Source organism: Enhydra lutris, unplaced genomic scaffold (genome assembly GCF_002288905.1).
Source record: "Enhydra lutris kenyoni isolate GAN:26980312 unplaced genomic scaffold, ASM228890v2 scaffoldscaffold35, whole genome shotgun sequence".
NCBI lineage: Eukaryota > Metazoa > Chordata > Mammalia > Carnivora > Mustelidae > Enhydra > Enhydra lutris.
The window spans coordinates 9756306-9783769 of record NW_019154119.1 but is presented as its reverse complement, the minus strand read 5'-3'; the positions used below and the strand labels follow the sequence as shown (position 1 = coordinate 9783769).

Here is a 27464-nt window from a genome sequence, read left to right as displayed (position 1 = left end):
AATGCTGATGGTGGTATACCAGCCTGCACCTCCATTTCCCACAGACTGAACATAGGGTACTTCGTGGAGAATAGCAGGAGAAATGCACGTTTGGTTCCAGTTGATTTCTTACGAGACAGTGTCCACAGAGAGACGTGGAAGCCTGGCAGCTTTCCTTGTTTTAAGAACTGGTTTTCGTGGAGTGGCACTGTTGGGGAGTAGGGTCAGAGGTGGAGGAGTCAGAGCAGAGTAGGTCTTTCTGGTACTGGTGAGCTTGACCACGGATGATATTAACAACAAGAACAAAGCCTACACTTACTAAGTGTCTATAATGCACCAAGCATTTGACAGATACCATCTGATTTAAGAAATGGAATTTCTTAAAATAGGAGTTTAAGAAATTAGCAATTGCAGAAAGAAGCTATGGAAAGGAATAAAAAAAAGGAACTCGACTCTGAGAGCAGAAGTAGTGCTACATAGAAAACTGTAGTTTAGACTATAAGGACTAAAAACTTACTACGACAGTGGCTGTCCCAGCTACCTTGGGTCTGCGGAGAGTCTCCTTCCCTTTTGAATCACATTCAGGTCACCTGCCTCTCCTACAGCCAATGAAAATAGAGAAAATTGATTAAAAAAAAAAAAAGAGTGGGCTTAGGGGTCTTACTAGGAATCTGGCTCTACCACTTCCTACCAGGGAAATCTTCACCGATCTCTTAACTTTTTTTTTTTTTTAAGTTTTTATTTATTTATTTGACAGACAGAGATCACAAGTAGACAGAGGCAGGCAGAGAGAGAGGAAGGGAAGCAGAGAGCCTGATGTGGGGCTTGATCCCAGGACTCTGGGATCATGACCTGAGCCGAAGGCAGAGGCTTTAACCCACTGAGCCACCCAGGCAGGCGCCCCTGATCTCTTAACTTCTTAGAGCCTTAGCATTTTCATCTGTAAAATTAGATTTAAAAAACAAGTAAAGGTTACTTTTAATATATGTAAAGTTCCTTGAATGGTGCTAGCAGATTCTAGTCTTCTCAATAAGAACTGAAGAGCAGAGAGGGGAAAGGAGGACAGGCCGGTTATTACACTTACCGTGTTTCATTAATGCTCATCCTTCAAGATGTGGCTTAGGGTCCTTTGGTAAGTGGCAAATTTAAGAGCATTCTTCTACAAATTACCTGCTTTACTTTTTCTTCCCTGAGCCCAGCTAATTAAAAAATACTGTGAATGGGCTAATTAGACCACTGACATTTCTTTTCCATAATGGCAAAGAGCCTTTACCACGTTCAAGAACACATTAATACTACTCTGGTATGTAACTCGCTCTGATCTGTTGTTCATGCTCATTTGTAGAATTAGATACATGGAGAATAAGTTACATTCATGGGACAAATGGGGAACCTGAGACCTCTTTCCAACACACAGGGTCTGTCTCAGAGCAAGTAGGAAGTGAGGCAAACTAGCAGGACCATCCAACTTAACACATTCAGTGGCATCTGGAGCGACGGTGGGGAAAACAGGCTCCCCAGTTACTTTCACACTTCCTCTATACATTTCAAAAAACAAGGTGTGACACTGCAGCTAGATTTTTAAAAGACCTTCAGAAGGCACAATGCCAGGTATTCTGCAAACTCCTTGCTTGAAATGGGTTTTCTGTTTCATGACATCTGTTTGCTGTGGGGAATCCCAATCCGCTCCGTTAAAGCAAGGGCTTTAAGCTTCTTGAAGGATATTTCCTGCTCTTTAAGGTTCTGGGTTTACTGGAGCTGTTGGCCTTTGTCATTCTGAGCAGGGGCATGTTGGAGGCCTGTCTGCGCTCTACCAAAACTCAGGAGAATTGTGTTGAAGAAGAAGGAGAGAGGGAGACTGGCAACCACCGTGTGTGTGCTGGGTGCTGTCCTCCAGAGAGCCCTATGAAGAAAGAGCTATTACCGTCTGCATTTGACTTGCTGGGGAATCCAAGCCCAGAAGGCTTACCTACCTGTCCCTCCCACCCCGCCCCCACCATGCAACTTCTCCACCAGTACACCCCATCTGCTCTGAACTGGGTAGGTCTTGCCGGGGAGGGGGGCCCTCTGGGGCACCCTGGCCACCACCTCCTCGCAGCAAATTGCCCTAGGTTTGTTTTCTTTGGCTCCCTCATTAATGAGTTCCAAGGACAATGCTAAGTCTAGTTAGGCGGCCTTAATTGGTTTAGTTACAACAAGATAATTCCTTTTTTCTTCTCTCAGAGGCCTTTTTGTTTAAAGACATTTTAGCTGGAAGATGTTAATTATCAATGAGGAGAAAGTGACACCTGAAGAGTTCATTTTCCATCTTGGTCCTCGGTGTCTCCTTTGAACCCCCTCCGCGGCCCTCTTTCCCACTTCGTCACCTCTCCCCCAACCACCATAAAAGAGAGCTCTGCCCTGGCTGGCGGCGGAACTTTCTTTCTCACTTGCCAGGGAGCTGTTCTCTCTGCAGCTGTCCCCCAGGCATGGACAACCTGCGCGAGACCTTCCTCAGCCTTGAAGAGGGCTTGGGCCCCTCCGACAGCCCTGGCCTCCTGTCCTCCTGGGACTGGAACAACAGGGCAGGGCCCTTTGAGGTGAACCAGGCCTCCCCGACCCAGAGCCTGTCTCCGGCGTCATCCCTGGGGTCCTATTCATCTTCTCCCCGACCGGCTGTGGCTGAGCTGGCCTGTGGGCACGGAGGTGCCACCAAGGGGGGCAGCGGTGGCTGCGATGGCCGTGGGACCGGTGGCCTGGTGGAGGTGGACTACAATATGTTAGCCTTCCAGCCTGCCTATCTGCAGGGCGCGGGGGGCCCCAAGGCCCAGAAGGGGGCCAAAGTCAGGATGTCTGTGCAGCGGAGACGGAAGGCCAGCGAGAGGGAGAAGCTTCGGATGAGGACCTTGGCGGACGCCCTGCACACCCTCCGGAATTACCTGCCCCCCATCTACAGCCAGCGGGGCCAGCCGCTCACCAAGATCCAGACGCTGAAGTACACCATCAAGTACATCAGGGAGCTCACAGATCTCCTCAACGGCGGGAGGGAGCCTCGGCCCCAGAGCACCTGAGCGCTGCCCAGGACCCGACCCATCCCAGCCCCGGCGCAGGGGGGCACAGGAGAGCTTTAAAGACCTGGACTAGCTCACGGAACAACAGCATGAAGGTTTTTATTTTTGTTTTTGTTTTAATATAGAAAGCATGGTGATGACTTTGTTGTCTGCAACATTGTAAGGGAATCCCCACCAGACTTGTTGGAGCGACCAGAACACTTAACAGCCAGACAAGCTGGTATTTTGCTTCGTGTTCCCACAGTTGCTCAGGAGAGGAGCCCCTAGCAAAGAGACCCATTACTTGGCCCTTCTCTGCCCGTCCCAGGTATTTTAAAGGGTCCGTGATTTGAAATGTATTGTGTCCAGAATGTAAAACTGTTACTGTTAATCTCTTCTCACTGTTTGGGTCTGGGAGCTTCCTTTCTGTGGCTAACTCAACCCATATTTTGTATAGCATCCAGTGTGACCCCCTCTGGATTCTTATTCAGAAAGATTTGTATGGAGTAAAGGGCTCTAGCTTTCCTGTTTTTATTTTGTCTGTGTGCCTGTGTGCTTGTGTGAGCGTGCGCACGCGCGTGTGTGTATGTGTGTGGGCCCTCGCGCGCTTGTGTGTGTTTGACTAAAATCATGCCTTTTCTTTTGCAGGAGCCCAAATCACGTAGATGCAGAAGGAATTAGCATCATGGTAAATAGCAAGGCACAGGCAGGCAGGCTACACTGAGACACAGTGAAGTAAGGGCCAGCACCTCTTCTCTTAGTGCAGGGCACAGGGCGGTGGGGGCGGGGTGGGGGGGGGTAGTGGACGAGGGAGGCTGCCCACCCTGAGGGCTTGGGGATGAGCAGACAGGAAGGAGGAAGAAGTGGGGGAGGACCCAGCCCCACAGTGAGGGCCTGAAGCAGGGCTGGAAGCAGGCTGTCCCAATGCCAGGCCTGGTATGAGAATAACCTCATTGAATTCCTTCGCTTGCTCCCTTCTCAAATGAAGAGATTGGTTCAAAAACAATAACAGGGGGGGGCGCCTGGGTGGCTCAGTTGTTAAGTGTCTACCTTCAGCTCAGCTCATGGTCCCAGGGTCCTGGGATCAAACCCTGCATCGGGCTCCCTGCTCAGTGGAAAGCCTGCTTCTCCCTCTCCCACTCCCCCTGCTTGTGTTCCTGCTCTCACTGTCTCTCTCTCTCTGTCAAATAAATAAATAAAATCTTAAAAATAAATAATAAAAGGCTATTTTAATTCTATAGATGAGTGAAAGGGTTGGGATTCAAATTCAGATCTGTCTTTAGTACCCCCCCACCAGAGGTTTTTATTCTCCTCCCACATCCTCTCCTCCTCCCACAACCCTCCCCATCACCCCACATACATCTATACCCAAACACATGTTCCTGTGCAGGGTGCCCTATCTCAGGGTGGGGGAGGCACACTCTCAGCTCAGCCAATGTGAATGGCACAAGGCATTGAAAAGAGGGCTTTGAATTAGGAGGTTCCCCAAACCTTTGAATTAAGGAGGTTTTTTGTTTTGTTTTGTTTTGTTTTGTTTTAGGCTGCATTTTCCTCCCAGTGGTTATTAACCATTTGTATTTTTTTTTCAATGAATAGTCTGTTAAGGTTTCCAGTCATTTCTTTTCCTATTGGTGCTTTTTCTTCTTCGTAATGACACATTAACAAAAGCAGAAGATGTGTTACAATTTAATGTATAACTTCTTCACTTTATTCCCTTGTGGATACACGCATAAGCAAATAAATGAAGGCATCTATACGTTTAAAAAATGCCTTTAATTCTGCAAATTCCTTTTTTTTTTCTTTACTTATCAATACATAATAAAAGTCCTTCCAATGTAACTCAGAGAAATCTGTGATGTAAGTACCATTATTACCTTGACTTTACAGAGGAGGAAACATAAGCACAGGCTTGCTCTAAGTCACCATGTGAAGAACACAGTGGATATCAGAAGTTCAATTTGCAAGGGCATAGGTGTTGTATAATTTGTTTAATGAGTCACCTTTTGAATAATATTTAGGTCATTTCATTTTTTTCTTACAGGAATATACTTTAACAAACATCGCAGACAACTAGCTTTATCCCCAGGTATTTTAAGTAGCCTGGAAATTTCCTGGAAATGGGATTCCTGCCTCAGAGTGCATGCACATTTTAAATTTAAATCAAGACTATTAGATGACTTATAAAAGTTGGCAATTATTTATGGTCCCTCTAACGTTATGCAACAGAACCAGCTCTCCCACATTGCCACTGGATATGACCAATATTTAATGGATACAAAATGGTTAGTTCACTGTTGTGTTAATTTTAATTTCCCCATTTACTAGTTGAGATGGTGCTTTTTTTTTTTTTAACTTTATGTAACTTTTGTTCATTTTGGTTCCTCTGCTATAACTTGTCCTTTTATGTTCTTGGTTATTTTTCTATTGTGTTACTTTGTCTTCTTGTTAATTTGGGAGAGTTGTTTGTATATTATACATATTGAAAATGTTTCCTCCTGATCTATCATTTTTGTGATAGACCTTGTTTATAGTATCATATATTGATGATTTTGATTATGGTATTTTTTTTTGCTCTAGGAAGATTTTCATTTTCATATGATCAACTCTCTATCCTTTTTATAGCTTATGTGTTTTTCCCTCTTGCTTAATTTTTTTCAGTCCTGAGCCTTTCCAAACATTCAGATTTTTTTCAAATACTTTCATAGTTATTTATGTATGTATCTTTTAAAAATAAGTGTTATGCACTATTTGTTTTTAAAGTAGGCTCCATGCTGAGCATGGGGCCCAACATGGGGCTTGAACCCACCATCCTGAGATCAAGACCCTAGCCAAGATCAATGGATTGAGCCACCCAGGCACCCCTATATGTATCTTTAATATACCTGCATTTTATTTTTGTCTACAGTGCAAAGAAGGAATCTAACTTTATTTCTGATTAGTGTTCTTACAACTGAAGAATATATATATTGTCATCAAGAGTGATGACCTGTGGTGGGGCACAGCTGCTAAAATGTCATTCTGTGTATACAAACCTCCATCAGCTTCTCATGTATTTGTTCCTGGTGCTTTACCGAAGAGACCAGAAAGTGTTGGACAGCATCAAGGTTTTCTTCAATGGACTCTGCCTTGTGCTTAGATAGATATTCATGTGAGACTGTATGTTTGTGCATGTGTACCTGTACTTGTATTGGGTGTATGTGTGTGTGGTTTCACATGTTGGGGAGGACTGGGGAAGACAGTAATATGGGGAAGGGGATGTCTAGTCTTTGATCAGGTTTTAGATCTATCACTATTTTCCTTGCCATTTTTAAAAGAGTGGGATCCAAATGCTCTTGGCTTTGGTTTTTTCAAGCTCAAGCATTAAGAATGGTTTATGAATAATTTGGGTAATTTTGGTTACCTGTAGGGACCAGAATCTGTGGATGAGCTAGAGGACTCACTTGTCCTCACTCTCTAAAAACCTGGAAAGCCACACACTCACCTACTAGTTGGGCTGGCCCTCAGGATGCCTACAGTGTCCACTGGAAAATGAGGAGGAGGTGACAGCTTGGTGGAAGGGGTGCCTCTGGCTCTAGGCCTTGTCACACAGACACGGGGGAGCTCAGCATGCAGGCAGTCCGCCTCAGGCCGGCTCTGAAGCAACAGCCAGGTCCAGGAGAGGCAGCTGTCTGTGAACCAGCATTTGATTCCGGCAGCAATCCCCTGTGGAGAGGATAGCTGGACCAGGACCCCGATTCCCCTTCGGAGCATTCAGAAGCAGCTGGCCCAGGCAAAACTCATAAATCGGAAGAAGGTATTTCTAGGGCTTGGACAGGGAACCACAATCTGTGTGTGTGCGTGCTGTGTGTTGGTCAGATTTTCAAATTTATTATTTCAGTATTTCTCCTCACAATGCCAGGAGCTGGGCATTATTGTCCTATCTTGAGGATGAGGAAACTGAGGATTGGGCCAGCTCAACAGCACAGAGCCCCATGACTAGCTAATGGCACATGGTTGAGTAGTTAGCTGAAGAGCTCAGCTCTAAGTCCAAAGCTTGAGCCTTTCTCGGAGTCATGCTGCCTTTCCTTCCAGCTCATCCCCGGACACTGTGGGCTGGGCAGAGGAGAGCTTTCTCGGCAAACACTTGCTCCCAGGCTTCTCGACTGTTTCTCTGCTTCCCCATCTCTGGTACCTCCATTTCTTTCAACCATCAGAAACATTTCTGATGAAGCTGTCATTCTTCTTGTCTTCTAAATTATTTCCCTTTGAAGTTCTGCCTCTGCCTCCCACGTTTCCTCAAAAATTCCTTTTACTTCCTTGCGGGCCCCCCTAGAACCAGCGAGGAAACCTGACTTCTGTTCATTTGTGTCCAATAAAGTGTTCCACAATTCACACCGGGTTGAGGTTTCTTTGTTCTTCTTGTAGTTTCTGCCACATTGGCTAATTGGGACTGAGACCAGAGCAGGGGTAGGAGAGATCCTATGCAAATTGACAAGGAGACAGAATTTCTTTTACTTTAGGATATTAAAAAATTCAGCAGCCAAAGAAGATGTGTATTCAAGTGAGTTTGGGTGTCGTTGCCTTCGGGGTCCTGTTACCATAGCCAAGTGTGTGTCTACTCTAAGGAGTCATTTGCTTCCTATATACACTTCAGGCTACAGAAAGGGCTGGGCCTTGACCCAGGCTGGCTTGAAGGCAGCCAGAGTTTGGCACTCTCCTCTTGTCCTTCTCTGACAATTTGAGAGTTGTTTACCTCCAAAATGAAATCTGAAGCCAAAACAGCGTTTCTTAGAGTACCTGGAAGGACTTGATATTTTAGTTCCAGAAAGGCCATTAAACTGTGAGAAGGAAGAAAGCAAAGAACTTGTGAGGAAGTTCTTGTTCTTTATCTCTTGGGTTTGGAAGTCATTCCCTTCCCTTAGCAGAATCTCCCCAACATGTTCTTCTGCAGATGAACTCTGTTGACTTCTGTTTTCCTTCATTAAGTAAGGTGGGGAGGAGGGCAGGGCTGGGGTCAGGGAAGCTGTAGGAAAGCACCACATGGACGGTTCCCAGCATAGCCAACAACAGTTGTGGATTCATCACCTGAGGTATCAGGCTCAAGGTCAAAGTCTTCACTTACTTTTTCTCCTTCAGACTTGACTTTCAGACTTGACAGCTGACAATAACACAGGGCTATATTAGCCCATTTTGCAAAGAAAGAAACAGAGTCAGAGAAGTCAAATCACCTTGCCCAAGGTCACGTAATCGGTGGCGAGCCCAGGGTTCCACCAGATCTGCTTGACTCCTTCTTTTGGCCATTCTAGATTCTAGACTCCAGCTGCCAGGAATGAAGCAAACAAACAATAGAAAAGTCTCAGCATTTGAGCCTTTCTCAGGAGCTTATGCTTTCATTTGAAAAAGCTTCCATTCGAAGTTGCACAGTCCAACAGACTTAGAATTTACGTAGATCAGGGCATAGTTTCAATTGTGATATCCTTTCTAGTCTCCTCCTACGTGATGCGGAGCGTGATTATTCTCTCTTATAAAACAGAATGTGAGAAAAGTGTGGGGATTCGTCACAACTTTGGGGCATTTGTACGTCTCCATAGGGATCATAAACTAGATTTCAACACATACCCATTCTTAGGGACTACAGCTCACACACTTTTCCTTCAGTTTCTTTAGACATGAAGTAACAAAACTAAAAATGGCAATTATAATAATAACAACAACTAATACTTACTGTGCCTTACTTGTGGTAAGGCACTGTTTTTTTTTATTTTTTAAAAAGATTTTATGTATTTATTTGAGAAAGAGATAGAGAGAGACAGAACGAGTTGGGGGGGCAGAGAGAGAGAGAAGCAGACTCCCACTGCAGCGCTCTATCCCAGGACCCCAAGATGAGGACCTGAGCTAAAGTCAGACGCTTAACTGACTGAGTCACCCAGGTGTCCCTAGGCCCTGTTCTAAGTACTTCACATGGAATAGCTATTTCAACCTTTCTGAGGTGAGAGATAGCTACCTAAACAACCCTACAACATAAGGGCCAAAGCGATCCCATTTTACAGATTAGGAAGCTGAGGCATGGAGAGGTGAAAGCTTATTTAAATCATGCAACTTGACAGCAACAGACCCAGGATTCAATCCAGTCGTGCTCCCGCTAGGCCCTTACTAGCACTCCCGGCATGTCTTCATGTTGCTTTCCTGATTACAAAGCATTTTACTTACATTATCCGGCTTAGTTCTTATTTATAACTCATTATATATGAAGTTGACTAGGGATGGTTACGTCCATTTTACGGATGTAGAGGTTAAGGCTCATCAGGACGAAATATCACAACCGCTAATAAATGACAGACCCGGCATCAGATTTCAAATTTCTAGATTCCTAGTCTGGTTCTTTCCGGTTAAACTCTTCTGTCTCCTGAGGATATCTAGTTGTGCCCGAAAGCCTGCCCCACAGGGCATCGTCCTAAAGACAGAATGACAAAATGTGCCCTATGGGACATTCCTTCTTGGTGGGTTTTGCAAGCAACCTTTCTGAATTTTTACGTCTCATCAGTGTGCACACAGAAAACAGTCAACGTCTGCAGGTAGGGTGGGGTGATGAAATCCTAAGCCCTTGAACTGAGTTTCATTCATGATTCAAGAATTTGCGTCCCCAGGAACCTCCCATCACTATTCCGACTGCAGGTCCAATTAGCAGACGTTTAAGTAACTTCGGTCCTGGGGTACTAACAAGCATCACCATGTGCAAAAGCAGGGAGGTCTGTGAGCGCCCCAGGATCTGGGGGGTCAGATGTGGGCTGGTTTGGCTGAAACACAGAGTCAGTCTGGAGGTTCAGGGAGAGGAGAACCCACGGGAAGGCAAGGGCTGGAGCCGGAGGGCTGGAACATCCTTCAAGCTCTGGGAAGCCGACTTCGCTTGAGTGAAGTCCCTCTCATTCTAGGACTTCCTTGGGGGTTATTTCTCCAGGTCCCAGGAGCCTGTGGGGTGCGTGGGTGGCTCAGTGGCTTAAACACGGGACTCTAGGTTTTGGCCCAGGTCATGTTCTCAGGGTCCTGGGATAGAGCCACACAGGGGACTCAGCTTGGAGTCCTCCCTCTCCTTCCCCTTCTCTCCCTCCCCTTCCCCCCCTCTCCTTCCTCCTTTTCCCCTGTCCCCTTTTACCCCTTCCCCTCCCACTGCTCTTGATCTCTCTCTGTCTCTGTCTCTCTCTTGTTCTAAAATAAATAAATAAATAAAAATTTAAAAAAGAAAAAAAGATAAAAGGACTGGGTATTGAACATAACACTAGGATGAACGACAGGCTGTGTCCCACGTGGCTCTGTTACTAAATACTCAACGATTTCCTGATTTACTTCTCACACTGTAGTTCTTTTCCAACCCATGAAGGGATAATCCAGTCTTTGGTGATAATGCTTAAAATCCTCTTTCTTCTCCTGTTTTCTCTGTATCTCACAGCTCCTGCCATACCTTTAATTCAAACTTTGCAAAAATTCTCTCCCCAGTTATACCCACATGACCCTTGTCCTTCAACCCCTCTGTCTCTCACCACCCCCACCCTTCTGTACATGCTCCTCCCTCTGTTCGAACCCTCAGGATAAACTTGTGAGGGCAAAACACAGTCCCTGTTCTCAAGATAATTAAATGGAGCTGGGGGAATAGGCTTACAAGTAAATAAGCATAAAAAAGCACCTAAATAATTAAAAAAAATTTTTTTTAAAAAGGTCCAAAATCCTTGGGAATAAGGGAAGGAGAGAGGAGTTCTAGCTGATGGGGCACCTGGCTTCATAGGTGAGCTAGCACCAAACTTGAACCTGAATGGGTAAGTGGGATATCGATAGGGCAGAGAGATATTTCAAGAAAGACAGCAAAGCCAAGGTAAAAGGCAGGAAGGCAAGAGGCACGGCACGTGGGCATGGGGACTGAGGGTGTGTGAGTACAGACTGTAAAGGGCCAAGTGCCAAGTTAAGGGGTTGGATGTAGCAAATACCTTTATTTTTTTGTTTGACTCATTCTGTAACAGTATGCAGTGGTGATGAATTAATGCACTGATCAAGGTTTTATGGGCTTGTGGGATGTTTCTTAGCCTGCACTTGGTACCTGGGAGAGAGGCAGGATCCCTGCTCTTGGGGGAGTTTATTTTTATTTTTTAAAAGATTTTATTTACTTATTTGAAAGAGAGAAAGTGTGAGGCAGAGCACAAATGGGGAGGAGGGGCAGAGGGAGAGGGAGAAGCAGACCCCTCGCTGGGCAGGGAGCCTTATACTGGGCTCCATCCCAGGACCTTGGGACCAAAACCTGAGCTGAAGGCAGACCTTCACTGACTGAGTCACCTAGCACCCACTCCTCTTTGGGAGTTCATATCTAGTGGTGGAGGAATAAGATTTCCTGATTGAGGAGAAAGGATCGTGGCGTTAGACAATGAGTCTGCAGGAACTTTGGGGAGAGAGGTGTACTCTCTGGCAGTTAGAAGCATGGGTGGAGGGGTTGGAGGGTTACAGAATGTGAGAGCAGAGGCTGCAGGCTTGGGAACGGAACAAAGGCGGAGCATTCTTAGAGGAACAGAAAGGTATGGGGAAGGAGGGACCAGGAGCGGTGAGAAGGGAAGAGTGGGTCTAGTTTTGAGAAGTTATGGAAAAGCCAGCGCAGGAGACATCATTCTGAAATAATGATCAGTCCCCCAGCATTCTGTTGTTTCTTGAATGTTCACTTCAGTGAGTACCTGCCACTAACAGACCTGCCACTTTCTAGCACATCCATCAAGCTCTGAGGTAGCTGCCATTTTCCCCATTTTACAGACAAGAAAACGAGGCTCACAGAGGTCAAGCAAGTGGCCTGGGGCCCATGACTGATGAAGGGCTTCCCCCAGGCCTCTCACCCTCCTTCACACAAAGAACCTGAAAGTGAAATTAGAGCATGATGATCCCATGGGAGGAACGACGGATTGCTCAGGACAGTTCTGAACACAGGAATTATCTGTGATTAACACTAAAACTGAAGCATTCCAAGAAAGGGGGAGAGACAGATTTCTTTGTTTATAGCTGATTTAAGGAAGTACAAATGCCTCCCCCTTTTGATCTTTCAGTTTTTGTGTTTGGGAAGGATCTATCCAAAATTCCTAGGGGGGTTAAATAAGTATATGAGACCAAATACAATCGATGCTCCCGTCACTTCCCTGGGGTCTCCGCTTCTTCCAAAAGAGGCCCTTTCAGTCCATCCTATCTTGGTGTCCCCCTGCCCACCTTTCTCCATGGCGGAGGGTGAGCAGGCTGGAGGTGCCAAAGTAGGCCCCCAGGAGGCCAGAGGGACCAGGAGGTGCCATTATGAAGGGCTCTACTTAAAAGGAGCAAAAGGTGTCAGAGAAATGCTAGGCCCTTGCTGTTTGTGTGTGTGGATTTTAAATACCAGGAGGGAATGGCCACTTCATTCCTGAGCCCAAGGCAAGGTTCACAATGCCAAGCACTGGGCAGCAGCAGAGCAATGCGACTTTGTGGAAGCAGGAGCTGGAGGCAGATGCGATCTCCCCCACTTTTGGAATGCCCTGCCCATCCTCTTTGTGGACAAAGCTGCAGGTGAGTCTCCCGAGCCACCAAGCATCCAGTCCTTGCTTCCAAACCCAGCTGCTCTAGGTCACCCTGCAGCTCAGGCTCACTGGGAAGGCCATGGACAGATGTTTGGGATGCCAGGGAGGCCCACTTGCTGCAAAACAAGGAATCCATTCAGAAAACTTTATATCCAGGTGACAGGCAATCCTGCACCTGCGATGGTCCTGGTATCTATAGAGAGGGAAGCCCAGAGCGAATGGGCTGCTAGAGAATTTCCCAGCAGGCACCTCGGGGGCTGTGCTCCCGGGCTCCAAGGGGACATCCCTTTCTCCCAACCAGGCTATGGACAGACTGTGTACCAAGGCAGAAGAAGAGATCTGGGGACCCAGTTTTGTGGTCTGAGAACATGAGAGTGAGAAGCCCCGTGGGTCAGTGTAGGAACTTAGCAATGTCTCCAAAGCCACAAACTTCATGAAGTCTTTATCTGCAAAATGGGGGAACAAAGTTTAATTCACAGGCCAGGTGTGAAGATTAAATGGACGATGACCCTAAGTTCCATGCATAGCGACTGATGGTGTAAATGCTTGTTTCTTTCCCCTCAGGTTGAGGAGATCTGGTAAAAAAATTTGTCAACGAGTTAAATCAGCAAGCTTAGTGGAGGAGAGTTAGCTGCACGCAATTGTCTTCCCCATTGGGGTGGCAGGGGGTGAGTGGCCCCATGATGTCGGAGACTAGGCTCACCATAAATGATCCATCCTGGGGGCAGAGGTCCCAGCTCAACACAGAAAGAAGCTGATGTCCTTATTTCAGCCTTGTGATGATAGAATTATTAAGTGCTTCATTATATAACAACAACACAAAAAATTCAAATGGTTTGGACAAACTGAAAATGCAAAATAAAACTAACTTTCCTCATTATCTAGACAACTATTATACTTTTTTTATTCTAGAGATTGCCCTATGAGTTTAAATGTCTATGAAAGACAAGGAAATTGGCATTTGCCTGTTTCAAGCACTGCATTTCCTAATTGTTCTTAATGACTTTTTTTTTTTACATCAGTAGGATTTATTTTTATTTTTTAAAAATATTTTATTTATTTATTTGAGAGAGAGAGGAAGAGAGAGAGAGAAAGCATGAGCGGGGGGGAGGGGCAGAGAGAGAAGCAGGCTCCCTGAGGAGCAAGGAGCCCAACCAAAGCTGGTAATCCCAGGACCCTGGGATCGTGACCTGAGCTGAAGGCAGATGCTTAACCGACTGAGCCACCCAGGTGCCCCACATCAGAACGATTTAGAACTTATAAATTTTGTTCTGTAATTACAGTGAGTTGTTCTGTGGTCTACTTATAGGTCAAGTCGAAAAACTGAAAACTGATGAACAGCATTTACAACGTTATTCAGTATATTTTATACCATGAATGTTTAACCATGAAACTGTGTTTGGAGCCTTATGGAAGCAGTACATCCATGACTCAGTCTGATATCAAATGTATATTACCTGCACGGCCGCGAATGGGGGTCATCCAAACACAGACATGGTCACATTTATCTCTAGGGGGAAAGAAGAGGACCCCGAACTTTTCTGGGTTTATCTTCACCACAATGAGGAGGATCTTCCTGGGGACAAGGAAGATGAAGGAAGGGCCAAGCTAGGCATACCCCAAGGCCAATTCTAACTGTGAAGTTTTCCGTTTCCTAATGAAGAACTTCTTTTGACCTGTTCAGACCTGGGGATCTGTTGACTGCGACCAAGAGCCCCAACATGGAAATAGTCCTTACATAGTACAACAGGCTAAAACCCCCCGATATCCCCCTGCTGTGCAAACACCTGCTGGGGGTTACCCACAGGGCAGCCTGCAGCTGGGTCCAAATTAGCATCATTTAGCGCAGCTCATAGAAAATGTTTGATATGGGCGCCTGGGTGGCTCAGTTGGTTGAGCGACTGCCTTCGGCTCAGGTCATGATCCTGGACTTCCGGGATCGAGTCCCGCCTTGGGCTCCCAGCTCCTTGGGGAGTCTGCTGCTCCCTCTGACCTTCTCCTCTCTCATGCTCTCTCTCACTCATTCTCTCTCAATAAATAAAATACGTAAAAAAAAAAAATAGAAAATGTTTGATCTAACAGCAAAAGCAATGCCTAGAATCTGCCAAGAACCACACGCAGTTAGGATCTTGACAATTTGTTTCAAAGTTTGTTTCTGTAATAGCTAAGCTATATTGCTGAGTGGTTATAAAATAAATCCATTTGCATTTTCTATACAAAATTTATATCTTAGAATTTTATGGGAAAAAGAGTCTGCTTCTTTTTGAAAATGGCATTCCGCCTCTTGTCATTTAAAAATCTTTTTGACTAAATAGTATTTTAATGACTTCTTAATGACGAAGAGACACCATAGTCTAAACAATCTTAAAATTTGAGATCTCTAACTTCCCTTAACACTGCCATAATATTTATATAATCATATTTTCTATACTGAATCGATACATGTGTTCTTTTCAGTGGTATCCCAAGGTCAGGAAATATGAATTTTGTAACAAATTCAAGCTGCTTTATAATTAGCATTCTTATCATTTAGAAAGTCTTTGTTAGTTTTGTGGGGGAGATTAAAAAAACTCTACAAGTTTTAATTTTTAATTCATAAATTGTTTTCATAGGAAGAAAAAAATATTCTTAAATTTAGAAATGCTGGGCTTTGGGGGCTGTGAACACAGCCTTCAACAGGACCCTGGTGTCAGTCCCCTTCAAGGTCACCCAGCTGGAGAAGAACATTTGGGGGAGTAAACTCAAGTCTAAGTGCTCTCCATAATCTTTCACAGTTTCTATAAGACGCATAGCTTCTTTTGAAGGGCTAGCCGCCCCCAAACAGCTGTATCTTATTGGTAATAGTCAACTATTTCCATACATGCATCCATTCCAATGTGAAATCAACGGTCATGTCATGGCCAGAGGTCCAGGTCTCAGTGAAATAAAAATCTTCAGATGGCAAATGGGGGCTGGTTAATGTTAAGAAAGGCGGAAGGTGCCAGGGATTTATGGGAAACAGGAGGTTTGAGCTCTACCTACAAAATATACAATCCTTTGACAGTTAAAACCAAGGAGAGCTGCCATGGCTCCCCATGCCCCTTTTGAATCCAGAACAGTCAAGGCTGCAGCAGGAAGGTCAGTTCACTAGTCTCTGCTGTGTGTGACCTCCAGGGTCATGTGCATGAGGCTCTCCCACACTCCAGAGTCACGACGTCTATACCGTCAAGGGGGTGGCGAGCCTCTGATTACCACTTGTAGACTCTCTATGTCCAGGTGGACAAGATGAATCTTATCACTTACCAGTGGTAGTGGCTGCATGTCTGAAAACCAACGCTCCTAGATGAATTAACATGCAATACAGCACAGACCCTACTGCTGGTCTACACACAAATGTCTTCCCCTCTCTGCTTTGAGAGTATTGAGAGAAGTTTACCAAACAGTCGGAGAAAGAGGGGATGGGGGTGGGTGGGAAGAGAGAGAGACACACACAGACATACATGCACAGAGAGATGGAGATGGACAGACATGCACACAGAGAGACAGAGAGATGGACATGCACACATATGGAGATGGACACACACAGAGGGAAAGATGGAGAGAAAGAGAGATGATTAGAACCTGAGATCCTGCGGCTCTCTCAGACCCATAGTAAGAGCCTGTTAGGATCGCTCACCTTACAAGATACAGACCATGCTACAGTAAGAAGCCCATGTTTTTGGACTTTTATCTCTGCAGACAACCTCTGCTTTCTGTTTAGCCTGTTGGCATGGAACTGCCCTCAGTGGGGCTTGCGATCACCAGGAGAAACTATTAGATCTGCCTTTGCTCCCTTCCCGGCAATAAGGCAGGTTCCAGAACAGCTGTCATGCAAGGAGGCGCCACCGTTCTCTGGTTCTCTCCTAAGGCCTGCCTTCAGCTCCCTCAGAATATTCCACAAACACTCCAGAAGAGGCCCCAAAGTAGGCTTCCAGATAAAATACAGGATACCTTAGTAATTCTTAATTTTAGATAATACTTGGAATATTGCCATATTTGGGACATACTTAGAGCAAAAACTTATCCATTGTTTATCTGAAATTCAAATTTTACAAGGCATCTTTCATATGGATTTGCTAAACTCAACATCTCTACTGAAAAGGTTTTGGTTTTGTTGACCTGAAAAGGAAAAATTTAGGATAAGCTAGAATAGATATATTTTTTCAAATAATTTTTTTCCTGCCACTTTTGGTCTGATGCACAAATTAAATGGGTAGCCAGGGAGGGTCCATGAGGTGTCTTTGGCCAGGATGAGGGGAAATCAGCCAGGATGTGAGTCACCCTGAATATGTTTGTGCACACCAGAAACTCTCCTCATCAGAATGGGAACTTTTCCATGGCAAGAACATGTTATGGACTAAAACTCTTTTGACCAGGGATTGTGCGGAAACCAGGGATGCGGGGGTGAAGAAAACACTTACTTTCTTGCTCATGGCTCACCCGCTGGTAACTTAGCCTCCCCGTGGCTGGCGTGCATCACCGGGAACTTCGTGGGTACCCCTGGGACTGGCTCTGTGCTCAGAGGGAAGAGACAGACGAGGGCCATTCCAGACTGGTACGTGGAAGATTTATTACACAAGAGAATCTACGTCTGAGGCTTCTCCTGGGCACCACAAGATGAGATCTTAAGACTCCATCCAGCAGGGTCTTAAAAGGTTATAGAGGGGCCTTAACTGGGTTTAGTCACCTCCACTGTCCAGAAGCTCTCCTCAACCCACTGCTTTCTCAAGTCTGTATCCTTGGAACTAGCAATTAATTCACAGTTGTGTGCCATCTTTTTTTATATGAAAAAATGCCCGAGAATAGCAAAATTAAATTTTCTCGGGAAGCTAAGTGAAAAAAGAAGCATATATATCCGCATGCTTTCCGTGCTAATGGGAAGTCTGCCGGAAGTAAATATGACAGAAGAGTAATGCAACAATTTCTGTGCATAGGGTTCTTTCTTCTTCTTCTTTTTTTGGAGAGAATTTTATTTTTTTTAAAGATTTATCTTTTTTTCCACTTATTTTTATTTAAATTCAATTGGTCAACACATACTACATCATTAGTTTGTGATGTACTGTCCAATGATTCATGGGGTGCCTTTAACTTTAACACCGTGTGTGTGTGTGTGTGTGTGTGTGTGTGTGTGTGTGTGTGTGTGTGTAGGATTCTGAACAAATTTCCAGGAGGCGGCAGTCTTGCGCAGATGCAATGGCAGAATTCTGCCACAGGGGGGCGCGCGGGCCTCTGTAATGGTTTTCAGGAGGCGCCGCAGAACCGCAGGTGAGGAAGAAAGCCTCGTGAGGTAAGGACAGTCCTAGTCGCTGGAAGGACCCTACTGAAATAAAAAGGGCCCTAAGTCCTCCTTTGTACATTAGCTGGCCCCATGAGGGAAGGCGACCTGCTAGAACGAGGCTAGAACTGAGAAAAACAGTCTTAGGTCTGACCTGTGTGTGGCTCAGAGTCAGGCCTCCCTCCTGCTCTTACTGGGTTGAGGGGGCCTTTTCCCTTGGCCCTTAGGCATCTCTGGGAACCCAAGTGGAAAGGCCCAGTCCCCCAGCAGGGGCAAGGGCCCACCACAAGCTCGGACGCGGGAAGCTCCGGGAGATATGGGAAGGACAGTACATACAGGCGATAGTGGCCACCTGCCTGAGCAGAGATCTCGCAGTGCTGGGCTGAGCCATCCGAACGGAGCGAGCAGGAAGAGCTCTGGAGACAGACGGCAGGCGGGGAGGAGCGTGGACTGCCCCCCTTGGGGGTGGGGAGAAGGAGGAGTTCTCCCTGGGCCGACTGGGTACGGTGGGCGCCCCCCCGAGGTGCGCAGGGTTGCCCTCTGTGACCGCCGACTATGGGGAGGGGCTTCAGCGGCGAAAGGAAGGGGCTGGTGGTGGGGAGGGAAGAGGAGCAATCTGGGCTAGAACCTTCTATGTTAGTGGCGTGTGGGGAAGGAGACTGTCAGGTCCTCCGAGGTGGGCACACCTCTCCACCCACGTGGGACACTTGTCGCACAAGAGCACTGCTGGCCCGTTGGCGGGAACCAAAGGAGCCACTATCACTAACAGAGAACCACAGCAGTGGCCAATTCATCAAAAAGAAAGAAAAGACCCCAAATCACACCCCCCACCACACCCACAAAATGACTGTTCCTCCCCGCCCCCTCTTTCTTTCCTCCCTGTTGGCCTCTCGGTCCTGGAGAATGAACGAGGTTGGGGAGGGGATGGGCTAGGAAACAAGTCACCCCTCTCCACTCCCAGGTGTGCCTGACTCCAGGTCCCTTGTCCTGGGCCGATTTCATAGACTCTGGTTATTTTCTCTAATTAAGGTGAGCGTAGCCAGTTTATGATGCCAGACTCATCTGAGAATCTCAGCTCTCCTCCTAAGCCGTCTGAGGCCATTGTCCTGCTCCACAGCCTTAGAGGGTGGAGTGAGCATGTTCTCCTTTCCTCCTCCTCCCCTTCTCCTCCTTCTGCTTCTCCTGCCTCCTCTAGTCTTTAGTCCAGCAGAGAGCTGGGGTGGGGAGGTGGGAAGGGGAAGGAAAGTCTCCTGAGTTGTAGCATCTGCCTAGTTCTGTGAGGTAAATGTCCCACCATGGCTACTTCAAGCTGCCAGTGCGGTGTGGCTGGACGTGGTGTTGGGAAGAGGTTGTGAGCCAGTGCGAGGTGGCTGAAGGAAGGATAAAGGCTAGTCTACCTGAGGGGGGCGGGGGCAGATACTGTCCTCTTTCTGCTGACTGCCTCTGCTGCTCTGGCTGCCATCAGTGGGCCCTGATGTCCTCTGTGGGCTAGGTTCTTAGGGGCCCCCGGGATCCCCACTGTTCAGTCCTTGCACACGGAAGACCTGACTCTTCTACTCCTCTTCAGTGCCCACCACTAGTGCCCAGTCCAGGGCCCCTCGCTGGTGATCTCCCAGGGCAAACTGGGCAGCCCCAGTGTGTCCCGTGGGGGACATCTGTAAGAGGGTGCAAGCTGACCCTCATTCCGGAGTGTCTGCCTGATGCACGGAGAAACCTGGACCCTGACACAACACATCAGTGGAATGCACGCGGTTTCGTTCCTGTGTCCCCACCCTGAGCTCTGTATGAAGCTGTTCTCACTCTCATACCACTTCTGACACAAAATGTGTGGGTTTTCTCCTCCATGCAAGTCTCCAGCTCTCTGTGGAATCTAGGTAGGTATCCTATGAGTCCATGTAATTCTGACCCTGACTACCTGTCTTCCTTCTGCCATGGGAGGGCACAGGGAGACGACAGCCATCTGTGAGCCAGGAAGCCAGGTCTCACCAGGCACCAAATCTGCCAGCACCTGGAGTTTCGACTTTCCAGCCTCCAGAGTTGTGAGAAATTAATTTCTGACCTATGCAGAGAATCTATAAGTGTACATTATTCAACATGGGTATTTAGGGAAAGTTGGATTCCCTTGGGAAAGAGGAGAGGTCTTTAGCAATACAGCAGAATTCATAGGAAGATAGGGACAGCCGTTGGAATCCCTGGTGCTCACATAGGGAACCTGGACAGATTCTAGGGCAGTGGTATTAGATGCTGACCATTCCCTAAGGCTATGGATTTGTGTGGTGACGTTGGGGGATGGGCTAGGCAGGGGCCATGCACTGGTAGGAGATGGGTTGCTAGATTTAGCAAAACCCCCAAAAGGCAATTATATACACACATGTATACATGTGTGTGTGTGTGTGTGTGTGTGTGTGTGTGTGTGTGTGTGGTAGCCATGAGATGAAGGTTTGTGATCGCCCAAAATTCATTGCCTCCACAGTGATGGCATTTGGAGATGAGTCCTTTGGGAGGGAGTTAGGTTTAGGTCAGGTCCTGAGAATGGAACACTCATGATGGGATTAGTGTCTTTATAAGTGTTATACTTGGGGATGAGCTCTCTGTGTCTCTCCAGAGCACACACTAAGGAAAGGCCACGTATGCACAGAGCAAGAAGGTGGTTTTATACAGACCAGGAAGAGAGTTCTCACTAGGAACTGAATCTGCTGGTACCCTGACCTTGGACTTGCCAGCCTCTAGAACTGTGAGAAATAAATGTCTGTTATTTAAGCCACCCATATTATATATATATATATATATATATATATATATATATATATCCCAGTTAGGTTGTTTTTTAGTATAAATATGTCTTATGCCATATTTGGAAAATCTTCTGAAAGAAACATTCTGTCAGAAAGCAATGATATGGGGCACTTGGGTGGCTCAGTTCGTTAAGCGTCTGCCTTCAGGTCAGGTCATGATCCTGGGGTTCTGGGATAGAGCCCTGTGTCAGGCTCCCAGCTCCGCGGAGACTCTGCTTCTCCCTCTCCCCCTGCCCCTCCCCTGCTGTGCTCTCTTTTGCTCAAATAGATAAATAAAATCTTAAAAAACAAGAAAACAATGATTAAAGGATGTATATTATAAAAAAATCAATGATGGTATAGGTAAGTCTCAAAATTCCTATGTATTCCCATTCATATTAGAGTACAAAAATTAAAACATGTGTGAATTATTGGACACTAAATAAATGGATTAAAAATGTCCCCAGGTTTGGGATACCCTAGTCTGTGCGGCAGTGGATCATTGGTTTTCTGGGTTAGATTTTAGACCTGAGTATCACTAGATGAATTCATGATTGAGGAAGAAAAGAAAGGAACAGCCTTAATTTTTTTTTAGAATGATGATGATAATTTTTTTTCCTTTCACTTTGGTCTTCTCCAGAGTATTACCCCTGTTCTAGCAGCTGGGGGAGAGAATGCTTGGGAACGTGAACTGTTTGATCGTGCTTGAATATTGTGTTTTATAAAGAAGGATGTGGAGGGTCATTTAGAAATGGTTCTCTGAGAGCTAGCCTGTCCCAAGGAGACAGAGCTGGCACTCCTGATGACTGTGAATTCTCCAGAATCTAAGAAATAAACGGCAGACATTTGAGCTGGGAGTGAGCTCTGATCAGGAAAGGTTCCTTCCAACACTAAGCAAACCGGGTTTACCAACAGAGAGTACTAAATAAATCAGGAGTAGTGTTCAGAGGAGCGTTTGGACAGTTTGAAAAGAATAAGCTAGGAATCTGGGTTTCTCACCAGTGCAGTCTGCCTGGGAGCCTGTAGGGCTACGATGGGGGCTTGGATCTGTGCTTGTTCCAAAGAGAGATGAATGGAGGCCTGTGAGAAGCCATCTGAACCCTAATGGAATGGCCAGACAAGGATTCTACATTAAGTTTTGCTGATCTTAATGAGCCTTTCAAATTATACACTGATACCTACTTCAAAGTCTTGGAGGTAATGTTCTGTGAGGAGAAGATGAGAAAGAGCATTTGTGTATTAGTGAAATTTGCGGAGCTCATCTAAAGGCAAAGTCCAATGCCTTGTTTATGATGTGGAGCTTTCAGTAATGACATGGGTTGCTGGGTCCATAACAAGGCTAAGTTGGGTGCTGTGGGGGCAGCCCTGGGCTCCAGCTCTAGTAATCATTGGTGTTAGCATTTATCAACAGCCTGGTGTAGATGCAGAGTCTTAGGACGCCTGTCCTACCTGTCCTACCCTCAGACCATTGGCATTGCTTCCAATGAGGGACTGGGGGCCATCTGCAATGGCAAAGGGACTGGTCTATCGAAAAAGGAGCCATCGCTGATGACCGGGCAGACATCAGTCACAGATATGCCACTTAGACCTGCTCAAGATAGGGAAGAATAATGTTTGGAAAATTCCTCATTGAGAAGATTCCAAGATGTAGAATGGGTGGAGGGGGAGGGGCAGGAAACAGGCCTTTTTGGTGGTGGATATGATGGAGCTCCTGGCTGCTAATAACTGAAATGTGACTGATACATTTAATCAAAGAGTAATTTCCTGGGAGCTCACAGAGTTCATGAGAATCCAGAAGATCACATTTGGGGATGAGCAGAATCAAGGACATTCTGGGTGGTTAAGAAGCTGACTAACTTTGGAAATCCAATGACTATAGGAAGTAAATACTACCCTTCCATAAAGCCCGAGTGCATAGAAGACTAAAAACCTAGGAAAAGACTAGAATAGAAAAGCAAACCCACCTTTTGATAAATGGAACTGACAAGAAAGTTTGTCTGCTTCAATTTGGATTCTGGGCAGAATAATTTTTTTTCTACCTTCCCAACTAGGTTTGGGGTCTGTATTTATGCTATCTTATGGTCCACAGAACTCCCATGCCATGCCATTAACCTAAATGTGGTCTCCAATGATAATGCACCCAAGAAAATAAACACCTTTTGGTACAGCAAGCTTGAAACCAGGCCTTACAGACATCTTGGATGAGTGGGTTGATGTGTTCATTAGGATGAGTGTGCGGCTCCCTTACACTGTTGGAAGGAAACAGAATGGGAAGGCAAGAGTATCTGATAAGGGTCAGGGGACCTCTACCTCTGCTCTTGTCATAGCCTCACAAATATAGATAGGGACAGAGCTAAATCCATGGGTTACTTTGCCAACCAGTGTTTGCTAATCAGTCAATCTTTGGAGGTTATATTAGATCTGTCCAACTGGCTGATGGGTAAAAATTTCCCATTGACTATGAGTTTTCAATGACAGGGACCATGGGTGCTTAATATATAGTAAGATAATGTTTTAAAATATTAATCAGAGTGTTTCTCCCATCCACAGTTTTATATGCAATTGTCTCCCCATTTAGTTAGAGGTTAGGATTAAGATTATAGGGATGCAAAGAGGACGAAATATCAGAGTTTGACTTTTGACTTGCAAAATAGGCTCTTGACGCTCATATCTCCATAGCTTTGAGAGAAAGGAATTAAATTATAGAAGCTCAAGAGCTAAGATTCTAGCAAAAACAGTAAATGGGAAAGGGGATACATGAAAACCAGTTTTCCTAGAGTTGATAGAGCAAGCTGAGAGGTGGTGGGAAGACCTTTGATCTGAGAGCTGGTGGAGGCCCTAAGGAGGGGATGAAGAGGAAAAGTCCGGGTAAATTTGGAAGAATCCCAGAGCAAAGGATACCAGTGTCCACATTTGAAGCCAAATAAAGAGATCTGCTCCCAGCACGGTGTCTGAGGCAGAGTAGTGCGCTGAGTAAGCTATCGGGGGATATGGGCCCAAGTGTACCTTACAGGGTGCCATACACACCACATGGTGTAGGAAATGAGGCCAGGAGTTCCACATCCTGTAGAAATGCTGCAGATTGCAAACGTGGGTGATGGCCCCAAAATACTAGGGTCAAGTCCATGAGGGACACATTGAACTCAAGAAGCCCAGCGAAAACGTGGAAACTAGTAATGCACGATGGGGTAGGATGAGTATCAAGCACTGGGCAGCCCAGCCCAGTGGAGGGCTGTAGTAATGCTTTACTTCACTTACCCTCATTGCTGGGGTGATGGTCACAGGCCTCTACAGATCATACCTTTGGCCTCAGAGAATAAGGGAAGGCAGCAGGTGGAGGGGAGGCTGATTTTACAGAATTTAATCCTATGAATCCCAGGATTTACCTGGAATTGCCAATATTGTTTTCTGCTGTCATGTAGAAATGAGTTCTCAAGAGCCATCAGAGATAGAGAAATAAAGAAAATTTTTAAAAATTGCACTTATAGATCTGTGTTCTTGAAATTCACATTCAATAATCCCAGTTCTTTGCACTGATCCTGATGTAATAGTCATGTTCTGAAAACCTTTGTTGACTAGGGTATTGAATGAATGACAACACAGCTCTTCTGATCATTGGGGAGAGCATACTAGGAAGCCATGCTGTCAGCCCTCTGGCCTACGGGGTCCTTCCTGTCATCATCTGGCAGGACTTGGAGACTCAGCCCTGGGATGGTTTACGTAGAATGAGAATGTTGTTCAACTAGATGCTCAAAACCTAGTACTCTATTGTGAGAACAGAAGGATACACTTTGAAGTTTATGTGGAATTTATATTGATGCTTCTCATTAGCCAGCTAGAAATTTATTTTGTTTATGAGGAATTCCTCTTTATATACAGAACAGGAGCATGGGTGCTATAAGCCAGAAAGCAAAGAAGAAGATAAATCACACTTATTACTCTCTCTTGTGCTTGGTGGGGCACTAAAGCCTCAATACAAACTTCTAAGTCAGTAGTATTATTACCACTGCCCTCCCCTCCCCCACTTAATGACTAAATTGTAGCTGTGGTTAGTATACTTGACACTCAGTAGACCTTCAAATGTTGGTTGAAGGAATTAATAAGTGAAAATTGAGTCACATGCTCAAGGTTAAACAGGTGGTAAGTGGTACATCCTGGATACAACTCTGAAACCTACATATTTCCATCACATGGTGACATGCATTCTAGGACTGTAATTCATTCCTTATGCAATATCTGGAAAATCTTCTGAAAGAAACATTCTCTCAAAAAGCAATGATATGGGGCACCTGGGTGGCTCAGTCGGTCAAACATTGGTCCTCAGGTCAGGTCGTGATCCTGGGGTCCTGGGATCAAGCCTAGTGTTGGGCTCCTTGCTCAGCGGGGAGTCTGCTTCTCCCTCTCTCTCTGCCCCTCCCCTCACTTGTGCTCTCTCTCTTTCAGTCTCTTTCTCAAATAAATAAATAAAACCTTAAAAAAAACACACCTCTCTTTCTCTTTAGTCTTGCTTCTCTTGGGGACCTCAAAGTACATGGGTATAAGCGGCTTTCCTCAAAGCAGGAGTAAAAGAAAATGTGTCAACCTCAGAGAGACTTGACGTGGAGCAGATGGAAGGTGAGGGACCACACATCCTGCAACCTCTATTGTCTCAGTAAGCAGATGGCCAGGTTACATGCTACGGATGAGAACTGGGGATTGGGTGGGGATGGAGACACTCCAGGGCTCAGAATGGAGACTTGGGTGGGGTTCTATGGGAAATGTGGACAAAATTGAAGTTGAGTAAGAAAGATTTGCTGAGCACAGAAAGAGATCCCCGAGTAGACATGTCACACATTTCTGAGGGTGGAAGTTATTATCCCCAAGGTTCCGCAGGTAGTAAATGTTATTTGAGATCTGTGTCAACTCCTGTAATTCTCTGTGCATTTTTAGAGCTGGCTCTCCATATTTATCTCTCAGTTGATTATCTTCTAGAATGCTCACTTCTTGAAAGCAGAGATTGTTTCTTCATCTTTGTGTGTTCCAAAGTCCTTAACACAATGTGCAGCTCTGAGCAGCCTCTCTAAGGACCAGGATCCGAGTTGGAGGTTGAAGCCTAGGAGATGTCAACATATACAAGCAGGGGTTGAGTCAGCAGATAAGCTTGCCTAGAGGAGCAGCCCTGGAGAGAGAACAGAGGCCGGGAGAGGAGCTGAATTCACTCCCTCATGGAAGTGTCCTCTACGAGGGTGAGCTCTCGTAAGGATCAAATTGCTCCCCGGCTCATCAGGATTCTTCTTCTGACTCTGGATCAGTGTGTGGGAGGGGATCCCCTTCTTCCTGCTTCTCCTTGAGTGCACCTCCATGGCTGATGATTGACTCCTAAGCTTTCTTGCCCTTGCTTTCTATGACTCAGCATCCTACAGCCAGCCTGGTGTACAAGGTTATTGAAAATGATAACTCATGATAGCTCAGTGCCCTGATGAAGGAGAAATCTGGGGCCTTCACAGTGTCAGAGAACCACAGGAGAGTGTCCCTGGGTGTGGAAACAAGGGTGTACCCATGTGTGGCTCTGTGTGTGTGTGTGTGTGTGTGTGTGTGTGTGTGTGTGAAGCACATATATAACTTCTTGAGAGCATATGTATATGCCCACGCAGGTGTGTGCATTTTCGTGTCTTTGTGTGTGAATGAGGGTACACGGGAGCCCAAGTCTTGTACAACAGACTTGCTGTCCTAGAAATCTATCTGCTGGGTCAGACGAAAGGAGAATTTTCCATACTTTGCAGCCACAGAACAACCTGAGCCCAAACATTGATTTGGGTCTCCTGAAGGGAGTTATGAAAAATTCCTACCATGCATTGCTGCACCACCACAAAACTTGGCATTTCAGAAGCAAAAATAAATAAATAAATAAATAAATAAATAAATAAAATCCCTGAAGCATCTCCATTTTTAAAAAACTTCATGACTGCTTTAAGAGCTAAATAAAATAGTACGTGTAACATTTATTAATAGTAATGAAGTAACCGTTGAGATTAGGATCACTCTCATTCATACACACACAGGCACACAAATAAATTGTAAAAAAAAATTCTCAGGTAAAAGGGTTGCAGTGATTGGCAGTATATGGCATTTCTCTCATAGCTTCATGAAGTGGGGAAGGCCCAGAGTTACAGCTCATTGAGATAGGTGTCTGTCAGTTCCAATCACCTCCTAGTCACCTGGTTGGCGAAGGAGCGTTCTTGCCATAAATAGGATGAGCCTTGAACACACGACAGCTGACACAGGACAGATGAGACTGACAGCAGTTTATTAGTCACACGTACTCATAGCCATGGGGAGGAGGACACCACACCCCACAGGGGGCCACTTGGGAAAGCTTGGGAGCAGAGAACCAGCAGGGGCTCTCAGCAGGAGTGTTTGCAGTGATGAGAGGATGAGGGGATTGTTGGTTCCTGCAGGGGGATGTGATTGGCTTGTTTGAATAATTCCACAGGCTGGCAGGGAGGCAAAACCCATTAGGTGAAGAAGCAGGTAAGGCGCAGCTGGTCTAGTCAAGAGGGGAACTCGCCAGAAGGGGAGACTTTCCCCCTGTGTGGGAGGCATATCTGGCCAGAGTAGTAGAACTCCTGGCTAAGCCTCGGGAGTCCTGCAAAGTTCAAAGGTGTTAAGGCAGCACAAGGAATCTCATAATAATTGGGGGATACCATACAGTATAATTATCCCCATTTTACATGGGAGAAATAGAGACCTAGGAGGGCCAAGTGACAGAGCTAAATTTTATGTTGAGTTGGGCCAGGTGACAGAGGGCCAGGTGACAGAGCTAAATTTTATGTTGAGTTGGATACCAAGAGACTTTTTC

At 45.8% G+C, this 27464-nt stretch overlaps 1 protein-coding gene across 1 annotated transcript; it reads left to right on the top strand.

Moving 5' to 3' along the window:
- Positions 1 to 2447: 2447 nt before the first annotated feature.
- On the top strand, positions 2448 to 3029 carry LOC111154040 (mesogenin 1). The gene has a single exon (XM_022513393.1). The coding sequence runs from the start codon at positions 2448 to 2450 to the stop codon at positions 3027 to 3029; it is 582 nt and encodes a 193-aa protein (XP_022369101.1).
- Positions 3030 to 27464: the final 24435 nt, after the last annotated feature.

Bases quoted from the DNA above. Each gene is read 5' to 3' on its own strand.
- LOC111154040 (XM_022513393.1), top strand. From the start codon at position 2,448: ATGGACAACCTGCGCGAGACCTTCCTCAGCCTTGAAGAGGGCTTGGGC.